General features: G+C 43.9%; 1 protein-coding gene across 4 annotated transcripts in view; it reads left to right on the plus strand.

Moving 5' to 3' along the window:
- Positions 1-15,938, plus strand: part of PLCD3 (phospholipase C delta 3) — a 172,395-nt gene that overhangs the window by 43,863 nt on the left and 112,594 nt on the right. For 3 of the 4 annotated variants that reach the window (XM_068263207.1, XM_068263206.1, XM_068263205.1), the window contains one exon: positions 3,011-3,075. In XM_068263207.1, coding sequence (XP_068119308.1) covers positions 3,011-3,075 — 65 coding nt within the window. Of the gene's footprint in view, positions 1-3,010; positions 3,076-14,752; positions 15,079-15,938 lie in introns of those variants that run through there. The other variant, XM_068263204.1, reaches the window with a different exon arrangement.

Raw genomic sequence — 15,938 nt, forward strand, 5'->3', positions numbered from 1 at the left:
CCCTCGCAACATGCCAGCCAGGAGAAGTGATCAGACCCCCCCTGCACATCATCCCCATAGGGGGGAAAAAGGGGGGCGATCTGATCGCTCTGCGTGCACCCTGATCTGTGCTGGGGGCTGCAGAGCCCACACAGCACATATCACAAAAAATAGCACTGGTCCTTAAGGGGGGGGGGGGGGGGGGGGGGGGGAGGCTGGGTCATCAAGTGGTTAAATATCCAGGCCAGATTTGATGGCTCACTTAAAGGGATACTGTAGGGAGGTCGGGGGAAAATGAGTTGAACTTCCCCGGGGCTTCTAATGGTCCCCCACAGACGTCCTGTGCCCGCGCAGCCACTCACCAATGCTCCGGCCCCGCCTCCGGTTCACTTCTGGAATTTCAGACTTTAAAGTCTGCAAACCACTGCGCCTGCGTTGCTGTGTCCTCATTCCTTCTGATGTCACCAGGAGCGTACTGCGCAGGCACAGACCATACTGGGACATCAGTGACAGCAGTGGGAGCAAGGACATGGTAACGCAGGCGCAGTGGTTTTCAGACTTTAAAGTCTGAAATTCCAGAAGTGAACCGGAGGCGGGGACAAAGCATCGGTGAGTGGCTGCGCAGGCACAGGATGTCTGCGGGGGACCATTAGAAGCCCAGGGGAAGTTCAACTCATTTTCCCCCGACCTCCCTGCAGTATTCCTTTTAAGGCCTATACTTTTTTTCTCCATTCTGCTTGAGGACTTGAAAAAAGGACACCCAAGGTGACATGTGAGATGATGAGATAGACATGTGTATGTACAGTGCCAAACACACAAATAACTAGGCTATGTTCCTTGTTTACTTTCTGTGTCTGAAAAAGTAAAAAAATCAGGTACGTAAGTGACAGTTTCTGACCTGGTCGGACTATATTGTTACCCTTACTGATAAGTAATTCTAGCCATAAGACACTTTCCTGGTAGAAAACCGCTTCTGAGAAAGATAAACAAGGGGTAATAGTTCATAGATTTTAGCTCTGGCGTACGTTGATGAATGTGCCATTGAGAATATGTCATTAAAACATTAAAAACTTAAAATTAGATTTAAATATAAAAACTGTGGGATAGCTAAAAAAAAAAAAAGAGGATAGATACAATTGTTTATCTCAGTTTCTTTTTTCACCTTGGATGTCCTTTAACCACTTCATCTCCAAGGGTCTTTCCCCTTCAAAAAAAACTGAACAATTTTCACCTGTCAGCGCTCCTTCCATTAATTTGCCTATAACTTTATTACTACAAACCACAACGAAACAATCTGTCTTGTTTTTTTTCACCACCAATTAGGCTTTCTTTAGGGTGTACTTTTTGCTAAGAATTATTTTATTCTAAATGTGTTTTAAAAGGAAAAATAAGAAAATTGAAAAAATGAATTTCTCAGTTTTCGCCAATTATAGTTTTAAAGTAATATAAGCTACTGTACTTAAAACCCACACATTTTATGTGCCCATTTGTCCTGGTTATTGGAACTTTTAATATTTTTCCCTAGTACAATGTATGGCGCCAGTATTTTATTTGGAAGTAAAGGTGTCCGTATCAGCTTTTGTGATTGACTGCACTGTCTCATGGATTGATGCGGTCCTTCACACGGGGACTTAGATCAATGAATGGGAACTGTGTTCCTATTCATTGATCTCCCGGCTAACGATCGGCGGCGGTAACGAGCGCGGGAGCAAGCGGGAGGAGATGTAGTAGCTACATCCCTGCAAGGAGATATGGGATTTTGCAGGGACGTAGTTACTTGGGGAGGGGGAGTGGTTAAGGATACCTGAACTATAAGGGATATGGAGGTTCCCATATTTATTTCCTTTTAAACAATACCAGCTGCCAGGCATCCTGCTTATCTCTTTGGCTGCAGTTGTATCTAGATCACACAGCTTGAACAGTCGTGTAGCTAATCCAGCAAACTTGAGAAACATCTGATCTGCATGCTTGTTCAGGGTCTATGTTTAAAAGTATTAGAGGCAAAGGATCAGCAAGGCTGTCAGGCAACTGGTATTGTTTAAAAGGCAATAAATACACTATTGCAGCATCCATACCCCTCATTTAAGATGTCCTAGAGCAGTGATGGCTAACCTTGGCACTCCAGCTGTGGTGTTACTACAAGTCCCATGAGGCATTGCAGTACTCTGACAGCTCTAAGCATAATTCGGGGAGGCAAAGGGCTGATGGGATTTGTAGTTTTGTCACAGCGGGAGTGCCAAGGTTAGCCATCACTGTCCTATATATAGTAAGGTTTGGTTCACACTTAAACCTAAAATGGTCTGATTCACAAGATGCACTTATACCTGTGCCGACATATCTGTTCTCTCGTGTCAGTCAGTTACATTAATTGTACACAAAATCCCAACCTGCTGAATCTTCCCTAACACTGAAGTTGGACATGTAAGGCCCCGTTCAGACTATGTGCGTTCCTAGCCGTTTTTACAGAACGCATACGGGCAGACTTTACGCATAGAAACGGCTACTAATGTTTTTTAATAGCCTCGTTCACATGTATGCGTATGAGACGCACACGTTTTTCATCCGCAGAAACGGACACAATGAAAGTCTATAGATGCGTATCAAAAACGCGTACTATTGCGTTTTTAGCGTACGTTTCCCTCTGCATTTCCCATAATTCATTTCTGTTTCCTGTGTCTGTGTGACGTGTGTGCAAAAGCAATAGAAAAAGCATTTGAATGCATAGAAAACGCATACAAACTCATGCGTTTTTTCCTTGCGTTTCTTTGAAATTATAAGCATTCTGCAAACGCTGACAGTCTGAACAGGGCCTCAGAATAGCAATGCTATGTATGTCCTCTCCAATGTAATGTACACAATGGAGACATTGAACAAGGCATTCATGCCCTTCAGTGTACCAATAAACGGGTATTGTGGGTTGTAGAGATACTGTTTTGCACCTCCTTAGCAAGAACATTAGATACACATTTTTTTAGTAGTCTAGTTTTTTTAGCTTTTAGTTTTATTCATTACATTGTTTTATGTTTTACAGTCTTGAGAATGGGACCACATCTGTATTCTCTACTTCCTCAGTCTGGATTACCATCACAGCAAGCAGTAAGTTATTTTGTATATAGACCCACATAACCATTATAGTTAACGGGAAAGCATATTTTTGTGTTTATTCTAATGATCAATATGGATCTAACAGCTTACAGTAAACATTTATGGTAGATAATAGGAAAAAATAATTAGTAATGCTATGTGTTTGATCCCACTTGACTTGAGGAATATGCTTTTTTAAAGCGGGATTGTTAGCCCTAAAATCCAATTCCATGTACCCACTGCTCTGTGTCGTTTATGCAGTCAGCAACCTGACCCTGCATTGCAAGTGTACTAATATAATCTTAAATGTTTCTGCTGTAATAAATCTTACCTCAGTCAGCTTAGCTGTATTTGGTACATTGCCGACTAGAAGGAAGCTTTTTATCACCCCTCCCACATTCCTGCTCCTCACTGGTTGGCAGAGGGCAGTTCCGTGTGAAGCTAATGGGATCTGATCTATGTTGTGCTCACATTTGTTTACAAAGCAAGCTAGATATGACAGTGCAGTTTTTAGGAGGAAATTACATCAGGATTGGCTTCAGTCAGAGGCAGTAAAAATGGAAAACGCCTCAAAGTTTTCTCTTTATTTACTCTACAAAATTCACTGAAATCAAAATGCAGACAGTACAATACATATGTTATGTAAGCAGAAAAAGTTTTTATCTACTTTGTGTTTTATTTTTCCTGGGATAGTATGGCTTTCCCTGCTGCTTTTTTATAATCACCTATAGCATTACATTAGCAAGAGATTCACAGATCACAAGCGCTTAAAAAAGTGTCCCTAGTGGACTCCAGGCCATAGTATAGTTTCTTCACCCATAGAGCATGAACAGTGATGTTGCTAGCTCTGTGGAGGTCATATGCCTAAGGACTAGGATGACTGGAAATGTTAATCTGTGGTTCTGTTTCATCTCAGGATTCTCTGTACTTCTAGTGTAAGTACACCTGAACTGAGAGGGGTGAGGAGGCTGCCATTTTATTTCATTTTAACTAGCTCAGGACCGCGTCACGCCAACGGGCAGCGGCAGCCCCAGGACCCCCTAATGGCGATCGGCGTAAAGTCCTGGGGCTGGCTTTTGCAGGAGATTGCGCGTGCATCTCTGCGTGGTAGGCGGAGCTCAGCAATTGACGCTCAGAGACTGTCTAATTGCCCTGTACAGCGCTGCAATCTAAGATGTGACACGGCTGTCCCCTCCAGAAGCGGAGAAGCGATTGGCTGTCATAGGCTGAAGCCTATGACAACTGATCACACTGATTGGCTGGCAGGGGGAAGGGAGGGAGGGGGGAATACATAAATAAAAAAAACGGAAATTTATTAAAAAATAAACAAATGTTCATACATAAACAACAAACATCCGAGGGGGGGGGGGGGGGGGGTCGATGTGGCCCCACCAACAGATCTCTGCATGCTGTTTCAGGGTTTATGGCTGAAAGTATTAAAGGCACACAGGATCAGCAGGACAGCCAGGCAATATGTGTTGTTTAAAAGTAAATAAATATTGCTGCCTCCTTATTTCTCCCACTTCATGTATACATTAAAGATAGGCGAAAAAAAAGTGGACAGAAGCAGGTTGGTGTGCTCAGGTCCTCATAGCCAGATCTCAGATCTGATCTAAAACCGGAATAACTCAAAATTCTTGTGGCCTGATGAGCAAGTTAATAAAACTTCATACCTGAATGTTCTCCATAAACCTGTCATGACCTGACTGCAGTGGTCGCTATGTCTGGGACTATATGTGATGCAAGCAGCTCTGTCAGTATCACTGGGACTGGCATGTTCTCCTTACTTCCATCCTCAACCTGCAGGACTGAAACGGTGCTGTGCATTAGTGTAATGACACAAAACTCCATAGAGCCCAGTGGAAAGGGGTGTGTCCTGGACTGCAAGATCATTACACTTTACCTATCGGTCTGAGATTCAGTAAGGGCTGCCTCACCCGGGTGGCTGGAGGGACGGCTGGCGACGGCTCATTTGGCTGATGTTAACCGCTTTTCTGCTACTACGCAGGAAAGTGTCCAGCATCAGTTTCCATAGTAGTGTTGCATTTTGAGCCAATATGGGTTTTCAGTCAGTGTTGGACGCTAGCTGTAGGATCTAAAATGGTTGGACGCTAGATGTAGGATCCTAGACGGCTGGACGCTAGATGTAGGATCCTAGACGGCTGGACGCTAGATGTAGGATCCTAGACGGTTGGACGCTAGATGTAGGATCCTAGACGGTTGGACGCTAGATGTAGGATCCTAGACGGTTGGACGCTAGATGTAGGATCCTAGACGGTTGGACGCTAGATGTAGGATCCTAGACGGTTGGACGCTAGATGTAGGATCCTAGACGGTTGGGCGCTAGATGTAGGATCCTAGACGGTTGGACGCTAGATGTAGGATCCTAGACGGTTGGACGCTAGATGTAGGATCCTAGACGGTTGGACGCTAGATGTAGGATCCTAGACGGTTGGACGCTAGATGTAGGATCCTAGACGGTTGGACGCTAGATGTAGGATCCTAGACGGTTGGACGCTAGATGTAGGATCCTAGACGGTTGGACGCTAGATGTAGGATCCTAGACGGTTGGACGCTAGATGTAGTATCCTATACGGCTGGACGCCAGAAGTAGGCACCTGGACGGCTGGACGCCAGAAGTAGGCACCTGGACGGTTGGACGCCAGAAGTAGGCACCTGGACGGTTGGACGCCAGAAGTAGGCACCTGGACGGTTGGACGCCAGAAGTAGGCACCTGGACGGTTGGACGCCAGAAGTAGGCACCTGGACGGCTGGACGCCAGAAGTAGGCACCTGGACGGCTGGACGCCAGAAGTAGGCACCTGGACGGCTGGACGCCAGAAGTAGGCACCTGGACGGCTGGACGCCAGAAGTAGGCACCTGGACGGCTGGACGCCAGAAGTAGGCACCTGGACGGCTGGACGCCAGAAGTGGACGGCTGGACGCCAACAGTCGTCACTGTCCTTTAACAACCGCTTCCATACATTTGAAAGGGACTGTGGTAGATCCCTTTAGAGCATCGCTTACGTTGGCTGGTGAAAACATTGCCTTGGCCACCCGTGTGAACCAGCATATGATAGGCTTATAATGCACAGTTATACTATGACGGAGATTAGAATTTGGGTGCAGTGTGGATTAGCAGCACTGTATTCTCTATCTGTGGAAAGCTGCCTTCAGTGTTTGCTTTCAAAAACAAAATACATGTAGATAAACCAACTATATACAAAACAGAAACTCAAGGAAAATGTGTATTATCAGATGGGAAAAATAAAGCCCTGTGTGAGTTTTTGGCTCTCCCCATGTACGGTACACGGTGTCTTTGTCCTTATTAGTTGCCAATCCCAGCTCAGCCATGTATCTGGCTGTGTGAGGTATGCAGAATGTGATTGAACCTGCTGATCTCCATCTGCTGGAAGACCTTACACAAGGATCGGCAGGGCTGAGGGTTGTTTAACAGTGGGAAGAGCGGAGCAGAACATCTGAAAAACAAGTTAAATGGGTTTGATTTCCTGCTGACCTCTTGAAGAAATGCTTAAAGGTTTGTAAATAAGTTGAAGGCGTAGGACCACGCTTATCCCGCTTCCAGGAAACTTTTATCTGGAATGCAGAGGTTTGGAAGATGGAGTAGCTCTCTTAGTTGTCACACAGTGTAAATGATTCCGATGAATCCATCTGAATTTCTGAGTATGAGTGCAAGGAAAAGCATTGCAGTAGAACAGTAATGCCTGCTTTTATTTTCACTGATCAGGTGGGAATATTTGGAGCGAACTCCTCTGATGTTTATTGGCTAAGCAAGTGCCACGTGTATTGTATGGGATCTCACCCACATGACCTAATAATTGTCATCGTCTAGTTAAGATCACCACATAGGGGAACAATCCGTAGTCCCTAAACTCACGTTTTGGATGTTCACTATTCAATTGCAGCTGGGTTGGAATCAAGGCGGGATTCATACTTTTTTCGGCCCAGGCCAACTTTCTTGTTGCTTTTTATCCATGCGCAACAGCGCTCCTCCCATTTTTATGTGCAGCCCCCTCTTCTGTGTGTAATATCCATGTATAGCCTCTCTTTAAAGTACAGCTCCTCTGGCCACATCACTCCTCTAACCTATCTTGCTCCCTATTTTTAGCCCCACTTTTCTATTTGCAGATATGTCTTCCATATTCAGCCACCACTTTTCCATGTCCAGCCACTCCCTTGGACAGCAGTTGCCCAAGGCTCGGGCCTTTTCAGCCCAGCCCTTATTGGAATAGTTGATGCCTGTGTCGTTGTTTTCTATGTTACTCGTTCTTGTGGACTTGTTCATGTAGATGATGTGCAAGCGCCTACATTCTGTTTAGACTGCTCTTCAAACAAAACTGTAAAGGCATTCTTTCAATCCCCTTTATACAAACAGGAGAACCTGACACATATTTCAGGTACCTGCTTAAAGTGAACGTAAGGAGAAAATAAACTGATGAGATAAAAAATTGCATTTATCCTCCTCCTAAAAATGACTTTTTTTTCCCCCCCAGATATCCCATGGTTTTATTTTATATTTAAACATTTACAAAGTAGATTGAATGTTTTATTGTCTCTGCTCAGTGGCAGCCTATTAAGTGTCCCTGAAAAAAAATACATGAGCTGTTGACCTTTTTTATATCTCCCTCTGCTCTCAGAAGTTATATTCTGCCAGGAAAACATTTATGGCTGTAATTTGCTTATCAATGTTATTATATTCCCGTCAAGGCAGAAGCTGTCACTTTCATGACTAAAAATTAACTCTTTCAAGAACCAAATAAAACAAGTAAAACAGCCTAGTTATTAATGTTTAGCCCTGTATATTCACATGTTTATCCCTTCATGTCACATGCCGCCTCTGGTACACTTTAACAGGAAATCATTCCAAAAAACGAATGTCTTAAATTCACAGATCTATGGGTACAACCTATGGGCATGGCAAATAGATAGATAGATATCTCTCCTGCGGTACCATCTTTCAGGGCTCATTCACATTATAGTCGTTTTGGGTCAATTTTAAGCGCGGACGTTTTTCTGAGACGCCCTGAAAGTGGCTACACCATGCTTCTTTATGGTGTAGCTCAGATTAAAGCGTCCACGTTCCGGTCAGGAAAGTGCTGCCTGAGCCATTTTTGCGGCAATTTTGCCTCAATGGAAGGTACAGGAGAAATGCAAACGCTCCCAAAATCGCTTTGTGTAGCGATTTGTGTTCGTTTTTAAGAATAAATACATTGTATTTATTCTTTTTTGGATCAAAGCGTTGAAGCTTAAAAAACGGCCCACGTCGACGGACCCCAATATGAACAAGGCCTATCTGACCCAAACAGCCATATGTTTCTGTGCCCAAGGTTAGTGGATCCGAAGGCAGTCTTCATGTTGTGTAAAAGTGCATGTAGCATCATCAAGGTGTCACCTGACGAGACAGGTTTAACCACTTAGTGACCACAGCAGCAGTGATCTGGCACCACACAGAAGTCAGGATAACCTGCAAAGGGTTTAACTTCCCTAAATTCTCTCTCTGGCTGGTGGTCTGACTTCTGCTGTGTGAGTGAGGCTGAGGACTGGCTCACACCAAAAGTGCTTTTCAAATCGCCCACATATCGAGAAGCCATTGACTAATGTAACCCTATGAGGGTGTTCCCACAGCAGTGTTGTGATTTGGGTAAGATCGCAAACGACCTACATGTAGAATTTTTGGGTGCAGGTCAACTGGAATGAATGTGTGCAAAAAGGCACATTCATTTAAAAATTGCTCTGCCGATTGTGTTAGTGGTGTGAACAAAGCCTGATGGGTAAGTACCATAAGGCACGTGTCTACAGGCGCCTGATGATGGAAAGGCAGCTCACTCCTTTCCCTGAGTGCCTCCGCCCCTCCTTCCCTATGCAGAGTCTGGAGCAGAGCATAATGAGGTTACTCACCCTGCTCTCTGCATTCCACTGACAAGATCTCCCTTCAGTAAAGGGCACCTGAGGCTCTAGCTACGTAATACTGAGGTTCCCCTAGTTACTTAATACTTGGGACATTTCATGCTACTTAATATTGAGGCTACTTTTGGCTACCTAATACTAAGGGTAGCTACCTATGATGGGCAAGGGAAGTAAGAGAGAAGTGACAGCTGGGCCAGCCAGCACATTGGCAGTACAGTTTGGTGGGGGTATGTAGGTTCATAGAGGGTGAAGTCTAAGGAGCCATGACATCTGTGCCTATAGGCTCCTGTGTGGCAAATCCAGGCCTGCTCACATGACTATACTTGTCTTTATTCTGTAACCAATTCTTTGCCCACAGTTTTTTGGGTTTCTCCTTGTCCAGTAGGGTCCACAGATAAAGTACAACCTTTCTTCTTATTGCAGCCATTTCTTCTTCCTGTTCTGTCTGAAGAAACCGTGCAGGAAATGCAGCAAACACGTCACTTCCGATCGAATACAAAATATTGATCAAATTTCTTTTGTTTTTTTTGTTTTTTTTTTACTTTAGATAATTTTTCCGAACCAACTTTTTTTTTTTTTTCCCTTATTCAATCGTTTTACTTGGATTTTCTGAAAACTAAACCAAAAAAAACGAACATTCATGTATTGTACCTGAAAAAGAATTTTAGAAAACTATTCGACAAACAAATAAACAATCAAATTTCTCTTATAAAAAAAAATTTGGGAATAAAGTATAAACAATGTTTTTTTATTGTTTTCAGTGTGCATTTAATGTACTTAAAGAGACTAATTACCAAGTGCTTTTTTTTTTTTTTTTTTTTTTTTTTTAACTTGTATTCATTTTAAGCACCATAAGCCCTGCTAAACCGCCGCTATCCCTCTGCAAAATCCACGACTTTCTTGGTCGTGGATTTTGCTGCTCATGGAGGCAGAGCTATGAGCTGCAGCTCTGCCTCTATGTGTGTCAATGTGCTGGCGGATCTCCGCCTCTCCCCACCCCTCTCGGTGAAGGAAGACTGAGAGGGGGCGTTCAGCGGGGATTGACACGCGAAGAGGCAGAGCTACAGCCCTAAGCTCTGCCTTAAAGCAGAATATAACCCTGCATTTCAACTTTGCTTTAAAACATTATTTACAGCATATTATATGCAACCAGCATTTTTTTTTTTACTAGACCAGCATTGGAACTGTTACACAGAGAGCTTTAAGTTCCATGGAGAGAACTGCTGCCACATCCGAAGTTTAGATTGATACATTTAAGCAAAACAAAATGTAACAACTGTGGAATGACTCACTCTCTCTGACTGTGCAGGAGCTGGAGGACAGCCAAAGAGTGTGTAACATTCCTCACTTGTTACATTGTGTTTACTTAAATGTATCTATCTAAACTTCGGATGCGTCTGCATTTCTCTCCACAAACTTTAAAGCTCTGTGTGTAACCCTTCCAATGCTGGTCTAGTAAAAAAAATGCTGGTTGCATATAATATGCTGTAAATAATGTTTTAGAGCAAAGTTGAAATGCAGGGTTATATCCCGCTTTAAGCAGGAAGCGCTCCCTGGACTCAGGAGAGGAGGTTTGGGGGGTATAAACCCTCGTTTTGCCGCAGGATATCGGTGGTTTAGCAGAGCTTCTGGTGCTTAAAATGAATACAAGTTAAAAAAGAGATTTTAGACTCTCTTCAGAGTCTCTTAAAAAACAGTATATCCAATACAATACTAGACAATGTCACATGTAACAACACACACATGTAATAACAAACAGTACTGTATATTTTGGGAATACTTTGTGTTTATTGAAACATTGTTTGTAAGTAAGGCACTGTCTGTAATTTTTTTTTCTTTCTTCAAACCATACCAGTTGCTTGGGAGTCCTGCTGCTCTTTCATGCATCAATAGTGTTTGAATCACACACCTGAACAAGCATGCAGCTAATCTAGTCAGATTTCTGTCAGAACACCTGATGGCTAAGCGTATTAAAAACAGACAGAGGCCCAGTGCACACCAAAACCGCTAGCAGATCCGCAATACGCTAGCGGTTTTGGGAGCTGATTTCAGAGCGATTCTAGGTATGTTTAGAGAGGTTTTCTAAACATACCTAGCGGTTTTGGGTGCGTTTTTGTGTAGCAGATTACACATGTTGTTACAGTAAAAGCTGTTACTGAACAGCTACTGTAACAAAAATGCCTGGCAAACCGCTCTGATTTAGCGTTTTTCAGAGCGGTTTGCGTTTTTCCTATACTTTACATTGAGGACGAAACGCTTCCAAAAACCGCAAACGGGCAGCAGGAGGCGCGTTTGCGGCTTGGCAAAAACCGCAAACCGCCGGTGTGCCCCATCCCATTGCAATACATTAGACAAGCGTTTTTAGAGGCGGATGCGGCCGGCGGATCGCTCCAAAAACCGCTCGGTGTGCACTGGGCCAGACTCAGCAGGACAGCCAGGCAAGCTGCATTGTTTGAAAGGAAATACATTTGTCAACATCTATATTATCCCTCTCACTTCAGGTGTACTTTAAATTGCTGATAGGTGGATCACTGCAGAATGTTTGTTAACTGTCTGTTCTGAAGTCAATAGAAACCACAAGAGGTCTCCCAGAATACTCTGGGGGAGAATTCTACAAGGCTTAAATGGGTTCTGAGGAGGGTTTTAAAAACTGACACTTACCTGGGGCTTCTATCGATCCCCTTCAGCTTTCATGTCCCGTACCGTCCTCCTCCGATGCTCTGTTCCTCGCCGCCAGTCCCGGTCTAATTATTTGTCTAACTAGATGAATAATTTCTCTTGGAGACACAAAACCCTCCACAGAACCCCTTTAAAGGGAACCAGAGATCAAAAAATAAAGATTTTATACATACCTGGGTCTTCCTCCAGCCCCATTCGCGCTAATCGATCCCACGCCGCCATCCTCCTCTGCCCGCAACTACGAGAACCGGCTCCCCGCTGTTCCGTCAGTCGGAGCCAGTCTAAGCGTAGCAGAGGTGCGCTCTTTGCGTATCTCTGCAGCAGTGTATGGAGAGATGCGTAGAGGGCGCACTTCTCCAGCGTAGCCTGACTCCGATGACATCAGCGATGGGAGCCGGTTCTCGTAGTTGCGGGCAGCGGTGGATGGCGGCGTGGGATCGATCAGCGCGGATGGGGCTGGAGGAAGCCCCAGGTATGTATAGAATCTTTTTCATTTTTTCAGCAATGGGACATCTCTGGTTCCCTTTAACTGCATAGGCTAAACGTCACTGGGTGGGCCGGGTTACATACAAATATACAGCTATTTCTATACATATAGGAAGTGTTTTTGATGCTGAAACCAGGATAATTCATGTAAAGGTAGTTATCCTGAAGTTACATAAAAGTGGTGCAACCACATCCCCACTTAATATTTTACTACATTAAACTACATGTTACTGCCCTGTCTTTTTAATCTTTCCAGTATCTCTTGCAAATGATCAAGCTTTCCTTGTGTACATATGCTTTCCAATGCCAACTAATGTGTAACCAAGGTCTGTACATCCCCAAGCAGCCAACAAAAGCACAAGAGGAATTTGTTTGCTACATTTTATAGCTGAATCTCTCAATCTGAACAGTGGCCAAGGTTTTAAAATGATTTCCAGAGCTTTATTGGCACGTGCAGCTGTTTGTGTGTACATCTGTGGGCAGTATATCTACCTAGGACCAAGTTGTATGTATTGTTCATCTTTACTCCAATCGCATTCTGCATTTTACCCGAATTTTATTAGTATTGTATATTTATATGACACAGATATCTTCCACATCACTTTACAGAATCATTTAATGTCAACTGTCTCTCAGAGGAGCTCACAGTGTAATCCTTACCACAATCCTAGATTTAGACTTAATTTACTTACACACACACACTTGAGCAACAGTTCAGGGGCAAGTCTTTTACAGACCAGGGTCTCTTAGTGACGCTACACTCTCATTCGATTCTTGGCAGAGACTGTCCTGACTGAGTAACCTCTAGGGTTTGTATGGAACTTAAAGGGTACCTGTAGGCTGTACAGTGCAGCTATTATATCTATCTTCCTTCTCCTAAAAATGACTTTTTAAGATATTCTAGTTTTATTTTGTTTAAATCTACTTTTTAAGTTTTAACTGCTTTTATTGTTTTTGCTCAATGACACATTTATTGAAGTATGCCAGAGCTAAAATCTATGAACTATTGAACCTTTTTATCTCTTTCCTGCTCTCAGAGGCCATTTTCTGCTAGGAAAGTGTTTTATAGTTGGAATTTCTTATCAGTGAGGGTCACACTGTAGTCACTTCCTGTCTGAGTCAGGACTGAGTCAGCCAATTACATACCTGATATTTAACTCTTCCAGGCAGAGAGAGGAAAAAAAGGAACACAGCATAGTTATTAGTGTGATTTGCACTGCACATACCCATGTCTATCTCATCATGTCACATCTCACTTCGGGTATTCTTTAAGAATAAGCAAGTGTAAACTTGGATTTTTTTTTTTTACCCGCCTCTGAAACACTTTAAAGTAGATAACTTAATCTCTGGCTTTCCAAATATCTGGGAACATGTTTAGTAGTTGAAGTATCTCTCTAGGTAAAAAGTAACACCTGTCAGGTGAGATAATAAGCTATAGTCACCTTTTCCCAGGAAGTCTATCAAATGAGAGGTACCTTAAAGGGATACTGTAGGGGGGGTCGGGGGAAAATGAGTTGAACTTACCGGGGGCTTCTAACTGTCCCCCGCAGACATCCTGTGCCCGCGCAGCCGCTCACCGATGCTCCGGCCCCGCCTCTGGTTCACTTCTGGAATTTAAACTTTAAAGTCTGAAAACCACTGCGCCTGCGTTGCCGTGTCCTCAATCCCGCAGTACCAGGAGCGTTCTGCGCAGGCCCAGTATGGTCTGTGCCTGTGCAGTACACTCCTGGTGACATTAGCGGGATCGAGGACACGGCAACGCAGGCGCAGTGGTTTTCTGACTTTAAAGTCTGAAATTCCAGAAGTGAACTGCAGGCGGGGCCTGAGCATCGGTGAGCGGCTGCGCGGGCACAGGATGTCTGCGGGGGACCGTTAGAAGCCCCCGGTAAGTTCAACTCATTTTCCCCCGACCCCCCTACAGTATCCCTTTAATGGTTGGACGTAGTGCTGCTCTTCACTGCTGACAGTCACTCTGAGAATACTGCAGAGACTGTTCCTGCAGTCACAGTCTCTGCTCATTGTTCCATTCCATCTAATGCTAAGTGACTGAAGAAATTACATGATCTAGGAATTACAGGTACAGTTTGTGTAGTGTCTCAGCAGGAGAGCCAGTGGGCAGTCAGCAGAGGCCAGCGAAGAGGTGAGAATAACCTATTCTCTCCACTAGCAGGTTTTTTGCTTTTTTTTTTTGCCCGGAGTGACACTTTAAGAGGTTTATTTGGGAAACATTTGGAAAAATAAGATGATCACCATAATCTCAAGCCAGCAGTTGCTTTGCATAACTAACCTCATTTAACATCTTGGATTATGTAATTGTTGTAGCTGCTTAAGTTGCTTTATCAACTCAAACTCTCCTTCCTCCATATGAAGAAGAGTTGAAATGCGGTTGTGGGTGAGGATATGGTAGAGAGGAGATCTCCGCTTGGATCTGAGCTCCCTCCTCATTCAGAACCCAGAGCTGATGTATTCTGGCTTTTTAACTTTCTGAGTGTGGCTGTGATGGTGAAATGCGATTCCAGAGCAGGAAGGCAGCCAAGACTGGAAAATCAGTGCTGAGGAGGAGCAAGGGAAGGAGGCTGGACTGACTGGCTCACACACAAAGGCTCCAGAGACAGAGAGGCAGAAACTGAGAGGTAGACACTGGGATAGGCGCAGTCTCCAGTCAGCAGGAGAGCAGAATCTAAGGAGAGCAAAGAAGAGACCGTGAGTAGGAGGAAGTTGGAGGGATTTTCTGGTGGTACAGAGGAAGAAATTTGTGGGCACCCAGGAGGGCGCAGCTCAAGGCATGAAAATAAAATGCCCGGCTACTGGAGCACGATATGCAAGGGGAAGCAGAAGAAGTACCAGGCAGATTCTGAAGCTGTGGTTGAGCAGGAGGTCCAGTGCACTAAGAGCCATGGGCTGCGAACCTTCAAAAAAATGGGTAAGCATGTGGGGGCAGTGACTGGGCTTCATGGCTGATGGACTCTTGCTTTAGCTGGCAGAGGTCACCTAGGGAAAAGTTCCAGTAAACAGATAAGACTTTGGTGTGTTTTTTGGAAATAGATTGGATAGGCAAATTATAGGCACTGTTTTGTGGCAATATATGCATTCATCAACAACCCCTGATTTCCATGGACGCTGCCAGGACCATTACATTTATTATTTTTATTTAATAAGCGCCTGCATCTTCCGTGGCGCCGTAGAGTCCTGTGTAAGATACTTTATGCTTAAAGGACAACTGAACTGAGAGAGATATGGAGGCTGACATATTTATTTCCTGTCAAACAATACCAGTTGCCTGGCAGCCCTGCTGATCTATTTGGCCGCAGCAGTGTCTGAATCACACCAGAAACAAGCATGCATCTAATGTTAAAACACCTGATCTACATATTCTTGTTTGAGGTCTATGGCTAAAAGTATTGGAAGCAGAGGATCAGCAGGATAGCTAGGCATCTTATATTGCTTAAAAGGAAATAAATATGGCAGCCTCCATATTCCTCTTGCTTCTGCTGTCCTTGAAATATAAACCTTTTTAAAATGCAGGTAGTCCCCTGCTTCTGGGAGATTTGTAAGCTGAATTTGTTTGTAACTCAAGTCATGTGTTATACATAGTGAAATGTAGATTATTTACTTTCGGAAAGCCCTGGATTTGGACATTTTGGGGGCATTTTGTTCTCAATGTGCTTTTTAATTTGTTTTAAACTACTTACAACAGTTTATACAATGCTGTAACATCTATTTTGTACATGAAGACAACCTTGTTTGCATGTATGGGTAGTCCCAGACTTACAAACGCCCAAC

The sequence above is a fragment of the Hyperolius riggenbachi genome, chromosome 12 (assembly GCF_040937935.1).
Source record: "Hyperolius riggenbachi isolate aHypRig1 chromosome 12, aHypRig1.pri, whole genome shotgun sequence".
Classification (NCBI taxonomy): domain Eukaryota; kingdom Metazoa; phylum Chordata; class Amphibia; order Anura; family Hyperoliidae; genus Hyperolius; species Hyperolius riggenbachi.